This window comes from Lissotriton vulgaris, chromosome 6 (genome assembly GCF_964263255.1).
Source record: "Lissotriton vulgaris chromosome 6, aLisVul1.2, whole genome shotgun sequence".
NCBI classification, from domain to species: domain Eukaryota; kingdom Metazoa; phylum Chordata; class Amphibia; order Caudata; family Salamandridae; genus Lissotriton; species Lissotriton vulgaris.
This window is the reverse complement of record NC_141694.1, coordinates 1,266,502,609-1,266,530,548: the sequence shown is the minus strand read 5'-3', so window position 1 is coordinate 1,266,530,548 and position 27,940 is coordinate 1,266,502,609. Positions and strand designations below refer to the sequence as shown.

Here is a 27,940-nt window from a genome sequence, read left to right as displayed (position 1 = left end):
ATCAGTATAATGAGTGGGGAAGAAAACTGTTCACCTCTTCGTCATATTCATTTTAAGGAACCGGTTTGAGCATGCATCAGAGTTGAATCTGGAAATGGCTTCCAATAGCTGGTAGTATTTGGTCGAAACAATGGAACCGTAGGGGAATCCTCACAATCTAAGGGCTTTGCTTTTGTTATTTTGTAGTGCAACACAGGCCAAGAACTGTCTGAAGTCGGGTCCAGATCAGATACCAGAGTAGGCACAGGATGCTTCGGTTCCCATCTCAGAATCAGAACTGAATAAGACGCTCTTGGACTTGGAGCATTTGATTAGCAAATTTGCAATATATGCTGGGTTCAGGAACAGAGGTACAGGTTGGATGCTGCTTCGCCTTCTTGTGCTTCTGTAGAGACTTGTCTTTTGATTTTGTCTTGGACTTACCAGAGGACAGCAACAGGGACCAGTCTCAAGACTTGGAGCTAGACCAGCCCAGTTTCTTGTGCTCGGCTCAGTCAAGGCCATCCAATGCATCAGGGAGCATTTGTTACAGGTCTCTGAGTTGTGTTTCCAGTCAAGGCAACAAAGACAGCCCTCATTTAGGTCTATGACTGACATCTGCTTCCTGCAGGAGCATTGTGGCTTAAATCCTGTCGTTTAAGGGGAGATGTTTTAGCACACTGCCAGAAAAAGAATTTTGGAAAAGATACTAAAACAGCAAAAATGTAGGGAACAGAGCTTCGGATACACATTTATAGGCACAGAAAAAGAGGGACTGATGTTAGCACCAAGAGGTGTGCGTACATAAAGCTCTGTATCGTCACTTCCGGAAGTAGGATTGTGACACCACAGATTCTGTTAGTGACACCTAACAGCAAGTTGGTGCTACTGTGGACACTGTTCTGGGTCTAGTCTGGCACATGGGTGGTTTCAAAAAGCGAAGAATCTGAGGTCAGAAGAACACATCACAATAATGGATTCTGCTGTGTGATTGGCAATAAATCAGACTATTAGATAATGATACTTGATGCACAACACAACTGTCTCAAAAAAAGTGCATTTACTGTTACTTATTAAACTATAAAACATTAAAACAAAATATGTTTTTAAAAAAAGAAAAACATAAGTGTCCTCTTCACACACACAAGATGGATATCTTGGCAAATAATATTTTAGATTAGGGGAGGGGAAAAAGGTTTGTGTAATAGAATATAAACATTTAACAGTAATGTCTTCTGCAGAAGGTATACAAGTCTTACTTGCAAACTGTGTTTTTTCTGATCATGCTGAAGTGAGGCGAGGTGGAGACTGTACCTCAACAAAATTGTTAAAATACTCTGAATGCTATTTTGTGAGACAATAACTTATCACAAATAGCTCTAACATCCACTCATAAAATAGCCGTACTTGATCAGATTCTAGCACACTATAAGTACATAATAGTGTATAACTTTTTTTGTGCAAGTCAACTGGTCTGATTGCTCAATTATACATTTGTCTATCAACATCACTAAATGAACACACACTTTCAACCTAAACTTAAGTATAAATAATGGAGCAGAAACAAAGTATATTTGCCTGAGAACCCCAAACCTCTCTGGCACCACCCTAACCTCTATATAACAAGAGCATTCATACGCTTGAATATTATGGATATCCTGGCTACCAAACATCTAAAACAACTCAGACAAAAATATAAATCCAAATGCGGGACACAAAGTCAGCTTCCTTAAAGACCAAATAAAGTCATCAAAGAATCATTATAGTTCACACCGAAACAACTATTGTGCCCAAACATGATCAAATCTCTGAAGCTGTTCAGAACTAGAAAACATCAGTGACAAAAAGATCCAAACTATCTGTATTGCCAACTGTGACCCAATTTCATCTATACCACAATCAAAAATAGCCTCACATAGCTGGACCGCCTGTGACAATCCCCTCTGGTTCCCTGAAAGAAACTCTTCCACCAAACCATCCCCAAATCACAATACCAAGCTGTCAGCTCCTATCTCCACCCACTATGAAGAAATATAAATAACACTTGTAAGGACTTTGTTCGCAAATCATTAAAGAAAAGTATTCTATTACCCATGAAGATCAAACAGAAATGAAAACTATCACCCTATCACCGATTTATATTTAGTGGCCAAGAATATTATAATATTTCTAGCTAAAGAACTGACACACTATACTGGCATCAAAGAACTTCTGAACTGGTCTCAGTCATGTTTCAGATCAGGGCCCAAAACGGCAATGGCCTTGCTCAACACCAGGGATGACGCATTTAAAAAGGTCGAGAAGGGAAATAGGCTCTTTGATCCTACTGCATGTGCCATCTGAGCTTGACTCCCCTTTTTTTTACTGGTAACAAGACAAGATACAGAGTCTACAGTACGGTTCGGAGAGTGAACACCTATCAGTTGCCTACCATGTGGTATTCATAACTCGTAGAATATTTTCCCCAACTAGAGTCGGACATCTGGCTGAAGATGGTAAGGTGGAGAATCCACCAAAACCATTTTTCTTTTGAAACGCATCCAGTTTTCCTTTAAGGAACACGGACAGCATTTCATATAAGATAAGTTTGCTTTATTAAAAAGCAATCACAGACACGATGGTCGGAAGAAACCCAGCAGGACACCAGCCCTGAAATTAATAAAGGGTTACGAACTGAGACCTACCTCATTATTATTCATGAGGTGGGTCGCTTTGCGACACACTAGGAATTGTTATTTGAAACTCCACAACTTGAAAAGATTAGGGATGGCAATTTCCTAAATGCAATTCTCCGAAAATGTCAATTTGAAAATTCATATCCCCCAAAGTTTGTACATCTGGCCCAAAATGAGCATCACAAGCTGAAGGGTATATCATGATGAGGATACTACACCCTCATCACATAAGCCAGAGCTAACACTTTAGCCAAGAAAGGGTACCGCATGAATCCAGGCCATGAACACAGAATCAGTGAGCCAACAAAGGACAGTCAACAACAACCACAACTGCAAGACGATATAAACCTTCTATAAAACACCAGATGGAGAAACTGCAATCAAACACAGAACAAGCAAAAATGTTGTCCACAGTCAAGAGGACTGGGCAAAGTGGTACATACCCAACCTTCTATCAAATAACTCCAGCTATACAGCAGACCTGTGTTAGGAAAACTTTCACATTGGTTCTGTGAATCTCTAAAAACTGCAAACTAGTCAGCAGAAAAGCAGAACGTAAATGGAGAACAACTAAAAGTACAGGGGACAGACTAGCTATAAACATATCTATATAGATTATCTAGACAACATAAAGTTAGCCACACAAAACTATAATATTAACAGAATTGACAAGGCTACAAATTCATACAAGGAACTTCAAAAAATACTAAAAGAATTTACCAATCCCTCCTCCAGCCAAATTAATAGTCCATCCTCAAAAGACTGGGTAGACACATTGCCCACCTTCTTTGAGGGAAAGATCAACATAATTCACACCATTTTTTAATCACAACACCGAAGAGCAAAGTAACTAATCTGATTGCACACAGATACCTGCTAGAGGAGTTTACTGAACTTACTCAGGAATAAGTTAGCGCAGCCCTCCTCAGGACCAAATCTTGTTCCCCCGTCGACCCTGTTCCACCACACATTCTGTCAACTTTCTCCGCAGTGCTCCTTAAAAATCTTACTGACCTTTTTAACATGTCCCTAAAACAAACGATTTGAGACCCCTCCGGGTGATATGAGTGCACAATAAAATCTTATAACATAGCATAACATATTAGGTTCTGTGATGTTACATCTGGGGTGATACTGAGGTTGAATGGTAGCCATAGTGAACGTTGCCAGCGCAGGAAAGCTACCTTAACTTTCCAAGATGCCGTCTTGCGCTTGAGGAGATGCATGAAGTGAGGTATCTGCAGGTCGAAGTGTCCATCACAAACTTGAAAATGTGCCTGGAATGCTTCTCCCTCATATCGCTCCAGGGTGGACACTGAGATGTAGTTAGCAGCCACTGCACTATCACGCAAGTTAAATTAGGATCTTGTTTACAAATGACTCAAATACAGATTATTTCTGGTTCAAAAATTCATGAGCTCACAGCCCCTTTCACTGGCCCAACTAGGCACGTATGGGCACGTCTGTTACTTAGGAGTTGTTTAAAACGTTGCAATCTTCAACACAGTTCCACATTTTAGACTGTGTTAATTTCCAAGGAAATCACTGTTAATAATTTAAATAGCTCTCCTCATCCTCTCTCCATGCCTGTAACACCTAAATTCAGGTCATCACTAGCACTGAACCACAACGTCTCATGGACTGACCCCCAACTTCTTGAACTCCTTTCCTGTAAAATTAAGAATTGAACCCACTCTTCTGCACTTCATCTGTTCTATATTTACCTCAACAAGTTGTTTTATTATTGAACCTGAATCCCCATAGTCATTGCTACAAACATTGCTTCTTTATAGAACAGCTGCCCGGGAAAGTGCCCTTTTGAACCTACGATGCTTTTTCTTCAATGTGCCATTGTTCAATGTATCGCATGATCTAATAACTTAAGGAACTGCGTAATTGATACACATATTTTTCCGGATTTGTGTCTTCTTTACAGTCTCATCATGCTCACCCTAAACGAACTGATCGATGGACCAACTGGTCTGGCAAATCGAAGTGATGTCAGAAGGTTTCCCCCGGAAACTGATCGAGTATAATTGCTTAACTAAAGAGATTTGTGAAATGCTGACTGGATGCAGATCGAGCCTAAGGGATCAAAGGGTCCCTGGTTTTTTTTTTTGTAAAACAATTTTTATTGCAGAGTTCAATGTAAGTAGAACAACATATTTGCATTATTTTGCTGCGGGACCCTCAGTCCGTAGGCTTCATCCGGTTATCAAGTACACAGCCGTACAACCCACATCCCGGAGGCCGGGCGGCGTTTTTCGCATGAAAAGCATCATGTAAGTCCCATTGGTTAGTGCTGTCAACCCAATCGGTCTACCGCTCCCTGCTTTTAATTTTTCACCCCCCCTCCCCCAACTATCATGAGATGCTTATTTTGTCCCCTATTATCGCTGTGATTCTCCTCCCCCCCCCCTCCCCCCTTGTGTCTGTGCCTGTGTCTGGTGTCAGAAGATCCAGCTGTATTGGGAGATCCAGGAGTCTTAAGTCAAGTGATGTGTTCATGTGTCCGGTGTTGGAGCTGGGTTTGGGACCGCCTCCCCCAGGGTCCCTGGTTCCATCCACTGCCTCTTCCTCCTCTTCGCTCTCCACTGCACTATCCCTGAGGGCCTGAACCATGATTTCCCATGCCATTGCTGCTTCCTGAGCCTTCTCATCCGATCTACGTCGGGCCAGTTGGTACCTAATAGTGCTCTCCGCTGCAGCCCACTTCAGGAACTCGTTCAGCCATCGTCTGTGTGTCGGCGCTGCCCTTGATTTCCACCCTCTAGTTAGCTCCCTCTTTGCGATAAGTAAGCCCATGTCTATGAATTTGCTTGACAGTTTAGTTTTGAGTGTGTGCGGAAACCAGTGTAATATTGCAACCGCGCCGTCATACTGCAATTCCCTGTCTGTTACTTCGTTCAGGGTGTCGCCCACCTCCTTCCAGTAGTCTTGCAAATGTGGGCAGTCCCTAGCATGTGTAGGAGGTCTGCCCCTAGTTGCGCACATCTGGGGCATGCTGCGTCCACTGCGCCAAAATACGTTGCTATTTTGAGTGGGGTGAGGTAGGCCCTGTGGATAATGTAGAGATGTATTAATTGGAAGCGGGCGTTTCTGGTGCTTTTCCTGGCTCTCTGAACCAGTTGGGACCACGTTGTGTCTGGGATCTCTCTCTGTAGATCAGTTTCCCAATGAGTTTTGAGGCGGGTAAGAGGTTGTATATTCTCCGTATGCATTCTGGAGTAAAGGCACGTAACCGCCTTGAATGTTCCCGCTGCCATCATTGTGTATTGGCACGCTGATGTTGTCTTGGGTTCCATCAGTCCCTCCCCCCACTGTGCCTGTATGGCCCTCGTCACCGCTGCATGTAATAAATAGTCACCTCTGGGGAGGTCGTATCGCTCTTGCAGGGTCTGGTAGGGTGTTAGTACTCCGTTGTCAAAGAGGTCCCCTACCATTTGTAGTCCGGCCTCCTCCCAAAGTTGGAGTCTCGACCAGTCTCCACCATGCGGCAGTGCCGTTAACATGCCTAGCGGGATTTCGGGTGCATAGGGGTGTTCAGGACCGGCTCGCTTTTGCATGCGGTTCCAACATAACCTCATCGTCCGTTCTTCTTGGGATAGACCTCCAAGTACTAACTTTTGTTGAAGGGTTATAAACGCCAGCACGTGGCGGGGGTGCCAATGTCCCTCTCCTGCTCCAGGCCCCGGTATACTCTCGCTACTTCTTGCGTGAAGAATTGCAGCTGTGCGGCCAGGTAATATAGCTCGAAGTCAGGGACTGCCAGTCCCCCCTCGTTCTTCGGGCGGGTCAGGGTCGCCAGCGCTATTCTCCGCCTGCCTGCGCCCCACAGGAAGGACACCATCTGGGACTTTAGGCGTGTAAAGAACGCACTCGGTATCCATATGGGAAGGGTCCTAAAGAAGTATAATAACCGTGGTAGGGCTATCATTTTGAGCAGTGACACTCGGCCTGTCATGGAAAGAGGGAGGGTGGCCCAGAAGGACATGTTGCCTTGCAGCGCTCGGATGCAGCGGCTTATATTGCCATCTAATAGGTCTGCGGGCGCATGGTAAATATAAACCCCTAGGTAGTGTAGGCAGTCAGCCTCCCAGCGTAGCTTGGGATGGACCAGGGAGCACTTTTCCGCCTTTCGGATGGGGAAGAGGCAAGATTTCGTCCAGTTCACTTTTAAACCAGAGACATCCGTGAATCGCGCCAGGAGCTCTTCCGCCCCCTCCACTGCCTCCTCAGCGTTTTCTAAAAACAACAGGAGGTCGTCCGCGTATAGTGATATATAGTGGTGGGCCCCTCCAAGCCGCAGTAGTACTCGCCACTTCTAGCCTGTGCCGCTAAGGGCTCCATCGCTGGAGCGAACAATAGGGGAGAAAGTGCACACCCCTGTCTGGTTCCCCTGTGTACCTCATACCGATCCGATATCAGAGCTCCCACTCTCACCCTAGCGCTCGCTGATGCATAGAGCACCTTCGTCCATCGTTAGTAACCCTCGCCTAAGCCGAAACTGTGCATCACCTTGTATAAGTAGCTCCACTCCAGGCTATCGAAGGCTTTCTCTATATCGATCGCTAATACCATGGGGGCTCTCGCGTTCGGCGGAGGTTCCGCTATTAACCGGAGCAGCCTGCGGATGTTGTGGGATGTGTTCCTGGTAGGAATGAATCCTGACTGGTCTCTATGGATCAGACCTTGCATGTGGGCTACCAGTCTAGTGGCTAGGATTGTGCTTAAGATTTTATAATCAGTCGTTAACATGGACAAACGTCGGTACGAAGCTGGGTCAGTGCTGTCCCTACGTGGTTTTAAGAGGGGGATCATGATCGCCTCGCGCATCGATTAGGGTAACATGCCCTTCACTTTGGCTTCGGCATATAAGATTTGGAGTCTCGGGGCTAGCAGATCTATATATTTCCCATAAAACTCGATGGGCAGTCCGTCCATTCCTGGTGTTTTATTGCGCGCCATTCCTTTTATTGCTCCCCTGATTTCTGTCAATGTGACCGGGCCTCCGATGGCATCAGATTGTTCCTTGTCTAGGCGAGGCAGCTGTACCTTGGTTAACAAAGCATCTATTGTCTCGTGCCGGTCTCCCAGGGCCCTTCTATATAGTTGTTCATAATATGCCCAAAAGCAATTTAATACGTCCGGTTGGGTGTTATAAACTTCGCCGTCCAACCCTTTCAGGGATAGGATTGGGGTGTTGCCCCTGTTAGGGTTGGCCAGCCAGGCTAGGAGCGTCCCCGTTTTATCTCCTTCATCTAGGGTTTTAGTCAGGTACGTTTTGTAATCAAAGCTACGAAGGCGTTCCACCTCTATCGCTACCGCCTCTCGTGCTGCACATACTCTCTCCTGGAGTTCGGGGTGGTTAGGGTGTTCTTTTTCTACCTTTCTCGGCTTCTGTTCCGCTCTGTCCAAATCGTCCAGTAATGTCCGTCTCGCGCCCGCAAACTTCCCTATACAGTGCCCCCTCACCACTACCTTGAGCGCATCCCACTCCGTGGCTCTGGAGGAAGCAGTACCCTCATTCTCCGCAAAGTATTGGGAGATCCTGTCCTCCAACGCTGTACGGAACGGTGGGTCGTCCAGCGGGTCAGGCCGAAGCCGCCACGTCGGGATCTGCTTAATTCCGTTCATCCAATCCAGCGTTAGAAGCAAGGGATTGTGATCTGATATCGTGCGTGCCAAATATTCAGTCCGGGCCACCATCGGCAGCACCGGTTGTGAGCACAGGAAAGCATCCAATCGGACATGGAGGTCGTGTAAGCTGGAATAAAAGGAATAGTCCCTCTCTGTTGGATGTTGTATTCGCCATACATTTGCTAGGTCCCACTGCCTTTGCCAGTCTGTTCTAGATTTCGCTAGTCTGTGTATAGGGGATGCATGCAGTGGTGGGTGTGACCTATCTAACGTGGTGTCCTCGATAGAGTTGAAATCTCCTCCCATCAGTACCGGCCCAGTGAAGTAGGCAGCCAATGTCCCGGAAAGTCTAGTGAAATATGCCGCCTGTTCCACGTTTGGCACGTAGGCCCTGCAGAGTGCTATATGGCGACCTCTGAGTAAGCCCTCGACTGCTACAAATCTCCCATCTGGATCTACAGTGTGTCTAGTGATCTGGAAGGGAACCCCCGCCCGAATCCAAATTAGGAAGCCCCTAGCAAACGCTGAGTATGAAGTATAGAATAGGTGACCCCTCCATCTCCTTTGCAGTGCTATACCTTCCTTTTTGGTTAGATGGGTTTCTTGTAGAAAGGCTTTATGAACCCCCCTGCGGACCAGGTAGGAGTGTATTTTGTATCTCCTCGCCATTGAATTCAGACCCCGCACATTCCAGGACACACATTTTAATGATCCCATACTACCCGTTGTCGTGTTGCATTCGGACTAGGTCCGTGTCCGTTCGTGACCAGACTACAGGTTCGACACCAACCCCGCTTGCCCCCAACAAAACCTCAAAACCCCGTCTCTGTGCCTTGTTTCTCCCCAGCTCAGTCCCTCCCCCCTCCCCCCAAACTACGCCCTGGGATACCCCAACTTCTCCAGGCCCCCCCCTCCCCAGAACAGGACCTAACTGCAAAAGAGTTATCCCCATCCAAACTGGAGAGCAACGTGCTCTCAACTCTTCTTATTCCGCAGTCTGTACTACGGTGGCCTTATGGGCCTCTGGGTACGTGTACTAGCTTCTGCTATGTTCAGTTGCCCTCTCCGTTCCCTCGCCCTGCAATGCGCATCAAGACTCACGTAATATAGTCTTACAGCTGCCTGCTCAAGTGACCATGCGCGCCGTATCAGCCATTTCAGTCAATGCCAGACCCATATTATCCATAATCAGTTGCCTAAGATTTCTTCCGCCGTTTGTGGTGTGACCTTTGGGTCCTTTTTGCTGTCCTCTTCCGACAATTCAGTCTCTGAGCCCGTTCGTAGCTCCTCCGAGTTCGATTCCCTTTCCAGCGGTGTTGATGTTGCGCCAGAGACCTCCTTCACTGCTTGTAGTGCCGCTTTCCGCTCTTCTCCTGTCTGGGACTCCGTCGGCTTTTTCGAGTCTCGTCTATACTTTCGGAGCCTCTTGGATTGTCTTGCTGGGCGCTGTTGGAACGCCTCTTCGGCTCTGAGGCGGGCCCCGTCCGTCCCTGCCTTGTAAGTTTCCCACCAGTCCCATGCCTCCGCTGATGTCATGAAGAATAAGGCCTTCCTATCCACTATTATTCGTAGCTTGGCCAGGAATAAAAGCGAGTATTGTAGTCCCCCCGTGCGCAGTTCTTTTTTGATGGACAGGAAGGAGGCACGTAGTTTTTGAGTTTCAAAGATGTAATCCGGGAACAGTGTGACATTTTTATTGTCGACCTGGAAGGGACCCACTTCTCTTGCACGCTGTAGTAACCAGTCTCTGTCTTTGTAGTGGAGTAATTTGATCACCACTGGTCGAGGGGGTAGCCCCGGCTTCGGGGGTCCGGACGGGACTCTATGTGCTCGCTCTATGGTGAAGAAGGGGAAGAGCCCCTCCGGGGCCACCACTGTTCTCAGCCAGTCGTCTAAGTAACTCACCATGTCCGCTCCCTCTTTTTTCTCTGGAAGGCCTACTAAGCGTACATTATTCCGCCGACTGCGATTTTCGGCGTCTTCCGCCCGTCTCTCCAGCGCCTGTATGCGGTCCAGTGCTTCAGCAAGCTTCCCTTTCGTCGCAGTATGTTCCGGCATGATGTCCTTCAGAGTGGTTTCAGCCGCCTTGACTCTGTCGGCCAATTTTCCATGGTCAGCTCTCAGGAGTCCCAGCCCTGTCGATACCTGGGCAATGTCCCGGTGTAAGGCGTCTTTTGTGGCTGCGATGGCGTTGAGGTTCTTGTCTTGCATCTGCTGCAACTCCGACGGTGGTTGCTGAATGTTCTCCGGAGTTTCCGTGGTCGGGCCTCCGTCCCCCTTCGGTCCCCGAGGCTTCCCCATTCCGCTCAAGTAGGAGTCACCGACTTCGCCGAGGTGGTCGTAGGCCGTCGGGTCTCCCAGCAGATGGCCGGTTCGCACTCCCCAGAATTGTGCGCGTTGCGTATGTGGCGGCGTTTCTCGTTTTGCGGAGGTTGCCAACCCCCCTCCGGCGGTGCCTGTCGGGTCCCCTGGATTCTGTTGCCACTGTGGAGCGTTCACCTCTTCAGGGAGCAGCAGTGGCTTCCGTGGGCGTTCCTCTCAGTGGTGGGGCCCAGCTGTGTCCGGATCCCTCTCCCAGCTCAGCTCGGGGTTCTCAGCCACTTGATCCGGGCATCCCACCTCTAAGTGGGTCCTCCTCGTGGACGTATGCTTCGGCGGCTGCTGCGCTGGACTCCTGGCCGTATTTTTGTGCGCGGGGGGGGGGGGAAATCAGCAGAGCCCAAAGCCAGGAGGTCGAGTTTTTGTACCCGGGGAGGGCAGTCCCTCTTCGCTGCTGCCTATCCTCTGGGTTCCACACTGGGGTTCTTAGTCGGGGTCCGGGCGCAGCTTTAGCGGGTGAGGTGAGGTGGGGCCCCCCGCTTGCCAGTGCACCCTATGTTCAGTGCTCAGGTTGCGTCGCCCGGCCTCCGCTCCGGCAGCCTGCAGGGATAGGGTGTACCTGCGGGGTAAACGGGTCCCGCTCTGGGGCTCACACAACGCAGCTCTCCGCTGGGTAGTGCCCCGCCGATGGCGCCGGCCGCTCCTGAGTAGTCTAGGCAGATCCCCAGGCAACCTCTGCGTGCTGATTCTGTTGTTCCCTCACCGTCGGATCAGTGGGTCTCAGAGTCGGAGCCACTGGCAGCGGCTGGTCGTCGCGGCGCTCGCCACTCAGCAGTCCTGAACCGCTCCGATGGTGGGGCTCCGCCGCCAGGTCCGCAGGCCCCCAAGCCGGGGTGTAAAGTTCGGTTGCTCCGGGCTGGGACTCCGCCAGGTCGCTCGAGTCCTGCACTGCCGCTCCCGGAAATCGGACCCACCAGATTGCCAAGTGGGCCGAGACCAGCGCTTGTTCGTACGCAGATCGGCAGGCTTTGTTCAGCTGGGCACTGGAAGAGATTTATCGTTCGTCAGCAGCCGCCGACGATCCTCATGCCGCCATTTTGTGCCTCTTCGACTCGGGCTCCCCACGGCTCGTTCTGCCCTTTACAGGTGTCTCGGCGGCTCGCCACTCAGCTTGAGCAGGCACAGATGGTTATCGTGGGATCGACCCGAGTTTCGCGGGGATCCCACGTCTGGTACCGGATGTATTCAGGATTATCGGGCTGAGGGTCGGGAGCCTCTCTAGGCTGCGTTTGTCCTCATCGGCTGCTAGCCACGCCCCCATCAAAGGGTCCCTGTTGTGCTATTTTGACTCTTGCTGTTGCAGACTAAGGCAGATCACTGTTTGAACGGACTGGACTGCATACTTGGAACTTTGCTTAACTCTCCAAAGAGTCTTTGCAGAAGACATACTTGGCACCTTATCTCTACTGACACATACACTGTATGTGCTCGTGGGTCTACCTGCGGCTAAGGGAGACTGCCCGCACTTGTTCACTTTACCTCCTTTGAACTCCAGGCTTTGGTATATTTGATTAAATCTACTCTTATTTGAATTATAATGTGAATGTTAATTTCATAATAATATTGTTACCCTTTAATCTGATAAACTAAAATAACTACTTGAACTGATTATGCTGTTCTGACTAGTCATTACTTGTGAGTGACCATTATTTTGGGTTACTTTGTTGATGCTAATAATTCTCTCCGCTATAACTAATTTCTACATGAGTGTGACTTCGAGATTGTAGACACAGTTATCCTATTCTTGGTTCTCATTAGGTAACTGTCCATTCCCCAAATATCCAACCCGTTTCAGCACAGAGCAAGCTCCATCGAAGGACCAAATTGTTGGAATAAGAGTGATAAATAAATAGAGCCCAGTAAACGCTACAGCACTGGCTTCTTCTTTGTTGACACCGTCCCTAGAGCATTACAAAACAATCAATGTTTCAAAATTTTAAATGGAGAGCAACTCAGATCTACTTTGAATGGCACAGGGGAAAAAACTGAAACAACGCACCCAGGTGATACACAAGTATTGAGCTTAAGCTACTAAACAATCATCACTCAAACATTTACACTGTTCCGAGGCTCTTTCTGTCTTAGTACCCAATTCTAAAGCTGTCACCATAAACAATCAACGCAAGTTCACCCCACACTTTAAATCACTGTCGACAAACACTGCAGGCGGGAACACTGTTGAACAGAAACAATTAATGGGGCTCTATGTTAATGCACGTTCAATCCCCAAACACGCACTTGAGCTATGGAGTCTACTGGACTCCGAGAAACCAGATATATGTTTTGAAACTGAAACCTGGGTTCATGAGTCGGCCCTTTCTAACCTGGCAATTGCCTTCCCCTCAGAATATCAACCAACTAGACTCGGCAGAAAGAACAAAAGAGGGGGTGGCCTAGCATTGGCCTTCAGAGCTGGATGGAAGATAAACACTTTGGAAACTATTACCTCAGATTCGATTGAAGTATGTATTTTTAGAATTGAAAAACAAACCAAGGGAACCTGGAGAAGTGCCCTTGTCTACAGACCTCCTCGTCCTAAAACTAATTACACTAATCGTCTGACCGAGATCATTGTCCCACAGGTACTAGCGCCAACAATTTTCTGCTCATCTGAGATTTTAACTTCAGTGCTGAACTCTCTCCTGATACAGATACCAGCCAACTGATCACCAACTTAAAACACACTGAGACTAGCACAGAAGGTGACTGGACCCACCCATTCAGCTAGCCACAACCTTGACCTTCTATTCACAAATGAAGCCAACAGTATGGTGAAACCTCCTATCCCCCTGATCTGGTCTGACCATAGCCTATTGAAATTACATTGACCAATAGCTACCACCCCTGAAAATCCTAGTAGTGAACAGAAATGAAACAGGCCCTGGAGAAAAGTCAGCCTTGCTGCCTTTTCTCCCAACTTTAGTCCTCCTCTCCTCATAGGCTCTGAGAACACTGACCATGCAGCGGACGTCTTTGAGAAGGCAAACATACAGGCCCATGACATTATTGTACCCTTGTCAAAAGTAAAACACAAGTCTAAGGCGTCACCTTGGTTCAGTGAATCTCTAAACACTGACAAACTAGCCAACAGGAACGCAGAACGTAAATGGAGAACAACTAAAAGTACTGAGGACAGACTAGCTTATAAACATATCTATAGACATTATCTAGACAACATAAAGTTAGCACAAAAAAAACTATAATATTAACAGAATTGACAAGGCTACAAATTCACACAAGGAACTTCACAAAATACTAAAAGAATTTACCAATCCCTCCGCCTGCCAAATTGATAGTCCATCCTCACAGGACTGGGTAGACACATTGCCCACCTTCTAGGAGGAAAAGATCAACATAATTCACAACACAATTTTTTAATCACAACACCGAAGAGCAAAGTAACTAATCTGATTGCACACAGATACCTGCCATAGTACTTCTATAGGAGTTTACTGAACTTACTCAGGAACAAGTTAGTGCAGCCCTCCTCAGGACCAAATCTGGGTCCCCTGTCGACCCTGTTCCACCCCACATTCTGTCAACTTTCTCCCCAGTGCTCCTTAAAAATCTTACTGACCTTTTTAACATGTCCCTAAGTCAAACGCTTTGAGACCCCTCCGGGTGATATGTGTGCTCAATAAAATCTTATAACATAACATATTAGGCTCTGTGATGTTACATCTGGGGTGATACTGATGTTGAATAGTAGTCCTAGTGAATGTGGCCAGCGCAGGAAAGCTACTTCAACTTTTCCAGATGCAGTCTTGCGCTTGAGGAGATGCATGCAGTGAGGAATCTGCAGGTCAAAGTATCCATCACATACTTGAAAATGTGCCTAGAATTCTTCTCCCTCATATCGCTCCAGGGTGGAAACTGAGATGCAGTTAGCAACCACTGCACTATCACACGAGTTAAATTAGGATCTTGTTTACAAATGTCTCAAATACAGATTTCTGATGGTTCAAAAATTGATGAGCATACAGCTCACAGCCCTTTCACTGGCCCAACTAGGCACGTATTGTCACGTCTGTTACTTAGGAGTTATTTAAAACGTTGCAATCTTCAACACAGTAAAGTTCCACATTTTAGACTGTTACTTTCCAAGGAAATCACCGTTAATAATTTAAATAGCTCTCCTCCTCCTCATCCTCTCTCCATGCCTGTAACACCTAAATTCAGGTCATCACTAGCACTGAACCACAACGTCTCATAGAATGACCCCCAACTTCTTGAACCCCTTTCCTGTAAAATGAAGAATTGAACCCACTCTCCTGCACTTCATCTGTTTTATATTTACATCAACAAGTTTTTTTATTATGGAACCTGAATCCCCATAGCATAGCAAACCACTGTTAGCTATGTATTGTTTCATTGTGCAGCGTCTGACACCTTATGTAGAGAGAGAATGATATAAATCCATTAAATAAACTAATAAATATGTGAAGGGTGTTTATAAGCAAAATGCCTGGGGCAAGCCAAATTTCCAAGCTAGTGTGGTAGCTTCTAGACGAGTTGTCTCAAGAGCAGGCAACTTATAGACCGCATATCTACAGATTCAAATACACACTGTGTTGTGGTGCTGACGATGAGTTCTAGCTCCAAGTGCGGACGTCTGTTCTGAAATAGGTAGAAACTTCTTGCTGGAGCTTTGATGACATTCTATATGACGCCAGCTCAATAGACATCATCTTTCCTTGCCCGTCTAGGTGCTATGTCATCATTTGAGAGGGGTTGGCTAGTGGTGAAATATTTTAGCCTGTGTCTTGTTACTATAAATTCATGTGTCACAGAAATGCTGGAGGTGCAGAGACATCAGAAGTGTATAAAGAAGTAGCAAGCCTAAGGTGGAGATGTGAGAAGTATTCACCTCCCAAGAAAATTCAAGTTCCCACGCCACCTTGCAGTGCAATGCAATCAAACAAAGTCATAAACAAAACAGTATTAATAGCAATTTTAATTAAAAGGGCCTCTGAAGAATTCTTGTGCAGTTCAGTGTGGAAAAGGGGATATTTCGTGGTAGTTTCTCTGTAGCAAATAGCTATTTTCTTTTTTTATTCTGCATCATCCATAGGCGGAAAGTGCAAAGACACATGATTAGAGAATTATTGCATCCATGTCTAGTGACAGCTTAATCATAATGTCATTGGTAGATACTTGATACACAAATCCAACCACTGCTGTCGCAGGACAGACATCGGAGTAAAAAGGTATCAATGGCAATCAAGTTCCACAGAAGCACTGTTTATTATGGGGGGCTTAGGGAACCGCTTACTTCAGTTCTACCCAGCCCATTTTCAGGGGCAGGGCAGTCTCCCCCAATTAAAGATGCCGAATGTCCACTTCATCCTTCTGAACATTACGACAGAGAAGAATAGGGCACAATTGTGGCAAGTCTACACCACGCTTTTCTTATTGCCCTGTTTACTGTGGTGCCAACCAAGCCATAAAGTACTTGTCAAACTTGCGCTTCTCATCAGACCCACTCTCTTCCTGCGCGTGAACCTGTTAATGCTGCTTTGCCCAGCACCCGACAACCAAATTCTTTTCAGTATTGACATCGATAGGTTTTCTGTATTTATAGGGTGGTGCTGCTGCCTGGTATATATTATCAGTTGTTTTAACTCTGTCACCGTTTTTCATTAAAGTGTGTGGAAGCGGCCTTGGCAGCATAGAAGGAAGTTGAATTGCAGCAGGCAGTGCAGAAGAAAAGACAGCTCAGTGTACTAACACTGCCCACATCCACCGCCATGTGTAGGGCGTACAGGAGGAGAACACATTCTAGATGGGCAAAATCCCAGCCTGTACAAGCTCTACAGTGGATAGCCGAAGTCCACTCTGCTCACTACTTATATAGGGAAAAGGTAAATCAGGAACTGGCTGGATCCCAAACAGGATTATTTTCAATGGTTGTGTTACCATGATGTAATAAGGTTCAGCTGGAACCTTGCCCAAGCATAGCAACTTCAGATGGCATCTGTCTTTAGAAAGCAATAGTCGTGGAAAGTTCTTGCAGGACCTTGAGGGATTAAAGAGGTTGGAACACAGACACCATAAGAGACAGAGATCACCTTGAAATCCAACACAATTAGCGTTTCCATTGCAACAACAGTAAAGCACATTGAAATACTTACTTAGGCTGCTTAGCTGTCTGATAATATTTGATAAGGATATGTTTGTCACACATTCCAGTTCATTCTTGATGGCTCTTGGCAGTGCGGTGTGACATAAATGCCTTGGGTCTATGTTCCGTTTCACCAGTGGCATCTTGAGGTAATTTCAGGAAGCTGGCACCTGCAGAATGAACAGAGGCAGAAACAGTGTTAGCGGGAAATGGTCAAACCCATGGGGACAATCTTTAAACCTCTAGGTAAAATGTGCCTCTGTGAAAATTTACAGAGGTGACATAATATCTTACTCTTTCAAACAGTGCACATCCTTGAGTGTTATACCTACTCATCCAAGCGCTAAGCTCTTTTTAGTTTTTATTTCATTTTATTATCGAAAGATCCTCAAACACAATTGCTGGCCTTTTCTTAACAAGAGGTTGATATATATTTTTTAATAAACAGGGTTGTTGACTCCCTTGAGTATGTAAACAAAATGTGGTAAAAGCATACACTTTTTGAATAACATTTACAATCATTATTATGTGTCAAAATCAGTAAATACTTTGCTTAACAAGGGAGGAGAAAAGCAAAGATTTCTTATTCGGTGATTTTAGTACCCTTTTTCTGCCCCCTTTTACTTTTACATATGCTTCATATGTGGAGAAGTGTGGCTCAAGTGGAGAAGTGTGGCTCAATGATTAGAGCGGCAGACCCTGATGCAGAGGTCTAGCCCGGGATCAGGGTTCAATTCCCTGCCTCAGCGGGTCTTGGGCTCAAAATTCCACTGACCTGATAATTCTCGCCTCGGTGCCTATTCCAATCATCGAGTCCCACTCTGCAACTCTGGGCAATAGCTTGCTTAATCTCCACAACGGCCCCCCCAACGCTAAGGATGCCTGGCCTCCACCATGGGGGTGCCCAGGAGTGGACGCCTCACAGGGAAAGCCAGGATGGGTTCCACAGCGGTATTCGTACAAGCGCCTTGAGACCCTTGCGGGTGAGTAGTGCGCTATACAAGTATCAATTTACATTTCATATCACAACCATTAGAGCGGGAAGGGGAACAGGCATACCTGAGTCAAATAACATTTCCTCTCAGTACGTGAAACAGAAGAGTGCTTCCCATCTCCACAGAGCAATGGGCCATCAGCTGGTAGAAAGATAGTGCTTAACCCCTTAAGCGCTGCCGTCGGCCAACGGTCGTCGCGAGCGCTACCTCCCCAGTGCTGCGCACGACCGTTGGCCGACAGGCCAGCGCTCGTTATTCGAACGTTCAGCACTGGGTGCTGAACTTTCGACGCAGCTAAGGTGTTAAGAATTGAGTTAGCGGTAGATGTCTCGAAGCCTTGGCTCGTTACGTGGTGCAATTATGTGCCCATTAGGGTGACAAAGGGTGTGCTGTCTAAGCATGGGCGAATTTTGCGAATCTTGCATTCGTGAATTTGCGTATTTGCGAACTCGCAATCCGCAAAATCCGCGAACTCTCGCGAATTTGCGGATTTTTTTTGTGTTCGCAAGGGTTTCTGCCAGTTAGCGAGGGTTTTGTACCAGTTCGCAATTGCGAACTTACTTGTCGGCTCGCAACGGTCGCGACTTTGTTGTTTCTACGTCTGGTTCATCATCACAGGTTCACAGCACCCTCTGTTTCACCACTGCTACCCTCTGATTCACCCATGCCACCCTCTGGTACATCACTGCCACCCTCTGATTCATCACTGTAGATTATGGGGGGGGGGGAAAGCAAGCACACCTGCCCTGCTTCAACTGACATGAATTAATTTCTGGTTCATCACTGTAGATTATGGGGGGGGAAAGCAAGCACACCTGCCCTGCTTCAACTGACATGAATTTATTTGGGGTTGATTAATGTGTCACTGAATTCAAGCTTCCTGTCTGGCACCTGCTTCCTTATCTGTAATTTGCTTTCTGTTGCAGTCCAATTTTTTTTCCCAGGACCTTTGTGGCCTACTTGTAGCTATTCTATGAGCCTGCTGTGAGGGTCAGAGCAGGGTCATAGAATAGTTGCAAGTAGGCAACTGAACTCTGGAGGGGCCCCTCAGGAAGCACTACAGGGAATGGTTACTAATGATGAGTTTGAACTTTTGCACCTGCTGAGTGCTTTCATTTTTGCAAAACTCGTTTTTCTGCAGAACAGCAACTGTAATGCCCCAAACAAACGTAGGCAACTGAACTTTGGAGGGGCCCCTCAGGAAGCACTACAGGGAATGGGTACTAATGATGAGTTTGAACTTTTGCACCTGCTGAGTGCTTTCAGTTTTGCAAAACTCGTTTATCTGCAGAACAGCAACTGTAATGCCCCAAACAAACTTACTAGTGAAAGTTGATTTCTAATCCAAAAGTGATCCAAAGAAAGTCAAAAAGGCCTCAAATCCAAAAAAGTGCAGGCAAATGTCAACCTGAGGAGTTATTCTGATAAAAATCATCATTTTCAGAAGGTTTATGCTGCTTGCTGGTGGATTTCTTGTGCAGAATTGCAAATTTTGTAATTTCGCGAGTGCGAGATTGTTGCTGCCCGCCGCATCTACATGTTCGCAATTGCGAACTCTCGCGAGGCGTCGCCAAACTCCCACGGGATCCCGCAGCAAGATCCAAAATGGCGCAGCACTCGCAAAATATCGAGAAAAACAACTCGGCAAACGCTGAATGACGGTAAGTGAACGCCGCACGCCGCAATATTGTATCACCAAGCAAAAAAATCCGCTGCGTGCGAATTTGCGGATTTTCTGTAAATTCGCGAGAGTTCGCGAATTTACCGAAAATCCGCAAAATCCGCGAGCGGAACGGATTTTCCGCCCATGCTTAGTGCTGTCCCCTGGGTGAGTTGCAGATTTGGCTAAGGTCTGACAAGCGCATCAGTTAAGGCCCAGCTTCATGTATATGTGACAGTTCCGCCTTTCACATATCATGCCTAGAAAACCCGTTATGTGGAGTGGCCCCTCAAATGCGGGTGCGAGTACTGCGTTTCTGTATTGCCTCATGCTGGAATTTTTTCTTGTTGCACATGTTACGTGGATGCTTTTTTTCTAATGCCCAACCTTACTTATGTTGAATTTTCAGAAGATGTGGAATCTTTGAAAGCATCTAGCAGTTTTGCAAGAGAAGCAGGAGTTCCGTAAACGAACAGTGACATGGAGAGCAAGGAGTTAGTTAATCTCTTGACTACAAGAAAGGGTTCATTGGATTAAGGAAATTTGGAGAATGAAACCAGCTTCTCCAGTACTTGTTTAAGTAAAATAGTGCATCAGTGGTGCCCATGAGGCTTGTAAAATTGTCCCCCACTAAATTGGGAGGACTTTAGGGGGAGAAAACTGACCTATCTATAGGTGATTGATGTGAAGATTTCTTTATTGAGGCTGGTGGCTATGGCACTGAGCTCCCATACATTACTAGGATAAATCCACTGCTGCTGAGATTTAAAGAATTCGAGACAAACATATGCCCTTTCAAAATATTGGAGTTAAAAGTTCAGCAGTAAGGAGACTTCGGTACATGTCTAGAAGTCGCAATGTTCTTTGATTAACGCTCTACAGACTGAACCCATTTTGACAAAACGATGCAACACAATCCTCATCAGCAGTGAACCTAATTGCAAAGCATCAATGCTAGAGGCCATTAAGCCTAAACGTCTGTAAAATCGAAAGTCACAGGATGATTGGAAAAATAAATTACTACCAGATTCCGAAAAATAATTCACTCAAGAGGTGGAAGTACAGAACCACCTATGGCAAGCAGTCTCTCACTGCTTGAAAAAAATCTCTGGGATGGCATCCAATAGCACTGTTTCTGGCTAACTGAACCCCAAATCCGTCAGTGTTGCAAATCAAATGAAAGTTTGTCTGGCAAGTTGCAGATTGAAATTTGGTTAGCCTGTCGTCCAAATATGGCCATATATATCTCCAAGGGATGATGACTGGCTGCCACCATCACTGATACAACCTTTGTGAACACTCTGTGCAAAACACAAAGTCAAAGAGCAGACATGTTTACTAACAGAGCTGATCTTAACTGATAACCCCAAGGACCAGCAATCTTCTACCTTGATTAGGAAATGGAAGTACACATCCTACATATGTCACCTCTCTTCAATTATCTAAGGTCTGATCACGTGGAAAGATTCCATTATGAGAAGCGATTATAGGTCTAAAAAAATCTAGTTCCAATCTGATGCTCTCAGTCTTTTTGGGCACAAGAAGGTATCTGGAATGATATCCTGGGCATTTTTTTTATTCTACTGACTACTTGATTACTCCTAGGTGAAGTTTCTCTATTACATCTAAAGGCTCTAAAAATAACATTTCCAGTCTAGGATGAAATGACGGAAGGACTTTAAGAAGATGTATGGTACATTTATTCATGCAGAATGTTACTTAAACATCAGCAACTAGTACAGTCATGTGATCATGGACACTCACAAATGGCTGCCACCTTTCCAACATTTAAAAGAGCACATGTTTCATATCACTCATAGATTGGAATTATACCATGGACTCAATTCCAAGATGAACGCAACCTATCTGAAGCACAGATGAATTTTTGAAATCAAACTAATATTTTTGGGCATTCAGGCATCTGACAACAACTTTCTCCTGTTAGGGAACTAAAAATAGTGCTACACTTTTGGTTCATTTTTCTTTTATGCATGTGCCAAGCTCTCGGATTTCGTCCACCTTCAATCAATCAATCAATCATCGAATTTATATAGCGCACTACTTACCCAGAGGGTCTCAAGGCGCTGGGGGGTGGGGGGGGGGGGGTCGGTTACTGCTCGAACAGCCAGGTCTTGAGTTGCTTCCTGAAGGCGAGGTGGTCCTGGGTCAGGCGAAGGTGGGTGGGGAGGGAGATCCAAGTCTTGGCGGCGAGGTAGGAGAAGGACCGTCCCCCTGTGGTGGTTCTACGGATGCGGGGGACGGCGGCGAGGGCGTGGCTGGTCGAGCGAAGCTGGCGTTTGGGAGCGTAGAAGTTGACCCGGCTGTTGAGGTATCCTGGGCCTTGGCTGTGTAGGGCTTTGTGTGCGTGGGTGAGGAGACGGAAGGTGATTCTTTTGTTGACCAGGAGCCAGTGCAGATCTCTCAGGTGTCCGGAGATGTGGCTGCGACGGGGGATGTCTAGGATGAGTCGTGCTGAGGCGTTCTGGATCCGCTGGAGTCTCTTCTGGAGTTTGGCGGTGGTTCCGGCGTAGAGGGTCTTGCCGTAGTCCAGACGGCTGGTGACGAGGGCCTGGGTGACCGTCTTCCTGGTCTCGGTGGGGATCCACCGGAAGATCTTGCGTAGCATGCGCAGGAAGTTGAAGCACGACGAGGAGACGGCGTTGATTTGTCTGGTCATGGAGAGGGAGGAGTCCAGGATGAAGCCCAGGTTTCGTGCGTGGTCTGTTGGTTTGGGTGCGCTGCCTAAGGCGGGGGGCCACCAGGAGTCGTCCCAGGCGGAGGGTGAGGATCCCAGGATGAGGACTTCCGTCTTGTCCGAGTTCAGTTTCAGGCGGCTGTTCTTCATCCATTCGGCTACCTCTTTCATCCCTTGGTGAAGGTTGGCTCTGGCGGTGGCGGGGTCGTTGGTAAGGGAGAGGATCAGCTGGGTGTCGTCGGCGTAGGAGATGATGTTGAGGTTGTGCTGGCGTGCGATGTCTGCGAGTGGGCTCATGTAGATGTTGAAGAGGGTTGGGCTGAGCGAGGAGCCCTGAGGGACGCCGCAGATGACTTTGGTGGCTTCAGATCTGAACGGGGGAGGCGGACTCTCTGTGTCCTCCCGGCGAGGAAGGAGATGATCCACTCCAGTGCCTTCTCCTGGACTCCGACGTTGCTGAGGCGTTGTACTAGGGTACGATGGCAGACAGTGTCGAAGGCCGCGGAGAGGTCTAGGAGGATGAGGACCGCTGTTTCTCCGTTGTCGAGCAGCGCTCGGATGTCATCGGTGACTGCGATCAGGGCGGTCTCGGTGCTGTGGTTGGCCCGGAAGCCAGACTGCGAGGGGTCGAGGGATCCGCTCGTCTCGAGGAAGGCGGCCAGCTGCTTGTTGACGGTCTTCTCGATGACTTTTGCAGGAAACTGGAGCAGCGAGATGGGGCGGTAGTTCTTGAGGTCGGTGGAGTCAGCCGATGGTTTCTTGAGTAGAGCGCTGAGTTCGGCGTGCTTCCAGCTCTCCGGGAAGGTAGCGGTATCGAAGGAGGTGTTGATGATGTCCCGCAGGTGGGGTGCGATGACAGCGTCGGCCTTGTTGAAGACGTGGTGAGGGCAGGGGTCGGTCGGAGATCCGGAGTGGATGGAGTTCATCGTGCGGACGGTGTCTTCGGTGCTGACCGGAGTCCAGGCGCGGAGGGTGGTGGTGGGGGGCGGTGGTTGGTCGTGGCGTTCGTCGGTTGGGTGCTGAAGCTGTTGTGTATGTCCGCGATCTTGTTGTGGAAGAAGGAGGCGAGGGAGTTGCAGAGGTCTTGCGAAGGGGTGATGTCGTTGTTTCCAGCGTTGGGATTGGAGAGCTCTTTGACGATGGAGTTTGAGTTTCAAGATGCTTATTGTCATTTTTTGTAACGTATCCATAACTGTGGTCCATTGTTACTTTTCTGTTACCAACCAGGCTTTCTCCAATCTACATTATGCAGTCTTCTCTTTTCTCTCAGTGTTCTCTGTGACAGTAAAATTTGGCCAAGTTTGATAGGAAACCAATTATCTTCTCCTTAAAAAGTAAAGCACTATCAAAGCAAACATATGTCCAACACACTTCCCTGTAAAACAGTACCACACATAGGGATATACGGCAGCTCAAAGGATAAAGAAAGGCTAACACTCTAACCATATTCTTATGTCACAAATGTTTATACAAATTCCACAAGTCCTCTATTTACAACTAGTAAAACTAAACATGGGTTTGAAGCAGAAACACTGAAGTGTTTTTTGTGAGAGCAATAGGTAAGACCAGACATTCATATTATAACAAAGAGGCTTGCAGATGAACCATTTCATGAAACCAAGATAGACAGTGAGCTTTTTGGTCTAGAAGCTTCAGCTACGCCAACTAAACTGGAAAACAGGTTGTGTTTGCAAAAGGGCAGTGGGGGTACTTTATGTTGCCAGACCCCCAGGACTTGGGATCAAGGATAACACGTTTTCATGTTTATTTTGTCCACAAGACATGTAGGCCCAACCACCTTCAGCATAAGCCCCTAGAATGTCAGAGAACGGTTGTGGTAAAGAGGACTGATTGCTGCGAAAGTTAGACATGTATCCATATGATTATGATGTTCAGACTGAGAAAACAAAGCCACGAAGAACTCCAGTCTCTTCCACCTAACGAGGCCAGTGCACATTAACAGTTGCAGGAACCATTTAGGAATTGAAGAAGAGAAGTTATGCCACTGGATCCATGTTACAAAGAAGGCTTGCACCTCAGATGCGTCTTATGGAAGAATGTTTATTTGGCAACGCATTTCAATAAGAAGATCTTAGTCCAGGCCAGAATCACATTACCAGTGCACCAACGCCCTTAAAAACAACCAGTTAACCATGACTATAGTAGAGACACTGCACGTAATACATGTTTTCAAGAGCTGGAAGGGGCAGGAGAGGAACTGGGGAATACCCTTAAACATTTAAGTTTGCGGGTCTTTCAAACTCACTGGCATTCGACCCTTGAGACTACAACTCCCCATCTGCACCAGCCCGTGAACACATTTGCTCACAGGCAAATCTTCATGTCAGTAAATTCTTTTTTTTTAAATAACATTTTATTAACTTATTATTAGCATTTATGTCTCATTTGCATGTCAGATATCTTCGCACTATATTAATGACCCACTACACACAGAAACACATGATTGCACCATTAAGTGTGATCATAATACATGCCACTAATAGCTTAGTCCAAAGTTGAAATGTTAGATCCAGTTACATAATTTACCTCAGAATTCACCTACTAATCCTAAACTCATCAGCATGTTAATTGGTTATCATCCTCTGGCAGAGCGGGCAGAGAATTGCTCTAAGGACTTCAGCCCTTGGAGTCCTCTTCATCTACCCACATTTTTTTTAAATTGTTAGGGCCATCCCTTGACTCTTACCACTTTTTATACACCAGCCATATTTATTTTCCAGACCTCCACCGTTGGTACCCCATGTTTTCCCAACCCTTTTGCAATATTTTGTCTAGGCACCATTAGTGCTAAATTACAGAATACTCTTTTGTATCTTGGTCTTGTGACATCTCACCAGCTACCTATGACTGCTAGGTGTGCTGGTAGTGGAAAAGTGTCTACTAGAATCCTACCACTGTGGTGCTCAACTTTTGTGGGAGCTGATCTCCTTTCACTTGAAATGCATCGCAATTTGGGCTTATGCTAACTCGAGTTGTTTACAATGTCCTCCACCATGTACCAATGTCACCAAGATTGTGTGTCATTGTTGTTTTTTTCTTTCGTTCCGCATAAAGAATTGCAAGACTCACACTAACAAACTGAAAACTGTTCCCAGAGACCTCATTGCTGTCTACCGACGACACTTCAACTGTCCCAGGCTATGGGCAAACAATGTATCCACTGGGCTGCCAAACTAACCACGAGAATTTCTGCACATTCCATAATACCATGAGAGAATCATCGAATGCATTCTGTAGTTAATTGTTTCTAACTGCTTGTTCACTATTGGTGCATTTCATAATAAACGTATACCCATGTAGAATGTATGACGTTTTTTGTCTGAAGTACTATTAATGGAAATAATTTTCTTTTGGGAGTGGGAGAAGACACTCCCACTTCCCCACTTTTAGAAGGCAAATCTATGCCGGATTTCACCTATAATTGTACTGAGTTATTTGTACTTATGACTTGCTGATGCATTTCCCTAATTATATATTTTGTAACCTACCGAAAAATTTCTTATATAAAGCTTTGAACGTATAACCCTTCTCTGTCATTCTTAATAAAATGTTCATCACCTGCTACTGATCTCGAGAGGGACAGCTCCAGTCCGGTACCACTAAAGTTCGTATTGGAACTACACTGCTTCCATTCCTGGTTGTTGGTGTGCTCCATAAGTGATATTTAAGGTAGAGAAAGTGTGCCGATGAATTACACCAAATCCCATAAAATATGAATTTGGTTCCCTGTGGAATTACAATCCCTAAGGTGTCTGTCATCCCCTGACCTCTCACATTTCATTAATTTTTCCCTAGCGTAGTACATGCAATTCAAAATCTTTAACTGAATTAGTCTAAATTCCACCTGATCGCTATCTCTCTCATATGTATACAGGCTTCACGCCAGTCTTCGCCGTAGACTGCACTTCTATCCCATGCGATTAAATACTTTAATGAGTGTAAACCCGAATAATGTGCATGCAAGCCGAACTTACACAAGTAAACAACTTAAAGTAATGGGCCCATAACACTTAAGAGTCTAACATGATCTTGCAAATTTCAGCTAGTTGTAAAATATAATTGTCCAATTATTTATAAAGGAGTTAGTATATGATTATTAATATGGCTAACACAGGCACTGAGGCACAGTTCCAAAACAGTGTTATTTTATGCTTCCACGACCCACTTCCAACCAAGTTCAATAACTGAAACAGGCTTTCTTTTCTTTTTAAAAACATGATCACCATTCAAAATCTATCTTGCCAAATAAAAGCAAAGTGTAAATATAAAACATGCATTTACACTCATTTTGTAATGAGGAACAATAAAGAAACGATTGAATGTCATAATTTTCATAAATATGAATTGCAAGTTGATATTCTCTCTTTTGGAGTGTTTCCAAAACATTTTAGAACCACAACCCAATTTTGAGAACAAACTTTTGCGACCCAGCTAGCGTTAACTGACATGGAGCAGACAATTTTTTTATGTAACTAAAGTGTTGTGTGGTAGCACACTGTAATTTAACGGTCTGTGCAATGCCATTGCAAAGGGTGCTCCTATCCCTGATACATGGCGGGGTGCAGAGATTGAAGCCATTTTTAAGAAGGGAGACCGTATGACCCCGGCTCAATACAGACCCATCAGTCTAATTGACGTCCTACAAAAGGTATTTGCAAGGCAAATTTTTATTAAACTGAGTTCTTGGATTGGGGAAAATAGTATCCTAACCAAGTACCAGGCAGGTTTTAGAGAAAAAATTAGCACAATCGATCAGGTGTTTAGATTCCTTTGTATCATCTGGAAGTATATTAAAATAAAAAGGGCGCACTTGTATATTACATTTGTTGACCTCAGGGCAGCCTTCGATCTGGTCCCCAGAAACGCCCTGTGGACAAGATTAAGGGATCAGGGTGTCCATGGGGAACTTTTGGCACAGATCGTTAGGCTGCATGAGGCCAACTTTGCCAGGGTCAGATGGGTCCAAATGGTGAATTGACAGATCGTATAAATATAAACAGGGGTGTAAGACAAGGGTGCGTGTTGGCCCCCACATTGTTCTCTTTGTATGTGAACGATATTCCAGATTCCCTCTTGGGCTGCGAACATGATTCTCCCAAGTTGGACGGGGCTCATGTACCTGCACTCCAGTTCGCAGACGACACCATTTTAATATCACAGACGCCCAAAGGCCTACAAAACCTACTTGACACTTTTAGAATCTACTGCGAAACCAAAGGACTGGAGATTAACTCATCCAAAACCAAAAATATGGCAGTCAACCCGCATAGAACATTTGAAAAGACTTTGATTGTTAATACAGATAGGATTGAATATGTGCACAATTTTCACTATTTAGGCATTACCTTAGATACCAAACTAGACTGGAAACCCCAAATAGACAAAAGTAAAACTATCCTTATCCAGAACTTGGTCCAGATAGCAAGGAGGCATAAGAGCAGCTAATCAAAAGTTGTTTCCCCAGTACTGGAGCTATACAAACACAAGGCACAATCTGCTTCTCTCTATGGGGCGGAACTATGGGGTTACGCAGTAAATCATACCTTTATGATACAAGAGAATATCTTCTTTAGAAATGTAATAAGTATTTCAAGGCGTACACCTATACTTCCTCTTACAATGGACCTACACATCCACCGTACTGATGACCACGCGGTTCTACGGCCCTTATTATGTTGGGTCCGCTTGTGGTCAACAGACGAACTAGTCCATTATAGAGAAGCATTAAAGGAAATTCTGAGAATAAAAAACAACACGAGGCTGGCATGGCTGACC

The 27,940-nt window shown here is 46.1% G+C and overlaps 1 protein-coding gene across 1 annotated transcript in view; it reads right to left on the bottom strand.

Annotated features, from left to right (window-relative positions):
* Positions 1 to 27,940, bottom strand: part of WASF1 (WASP family member 1) — a 435,184-nt gene that overhangs the window by 137,955 nt on the left and 269,289 nt on the right. The window contains exon 2 of the mRNA XM_086927387.1: positions 16,805 to 16,964. Within this exon, the coding sequence (XP_086783513.1) occupies positions 16,805 to 16,937 (133 nt within the window). The 5' untranslated portion in view covers positions 16,938 to 16,964. The remainder of the gene's footprint in view (positions 1 to 16,804; positions 16,965 to 27,940) is intronic.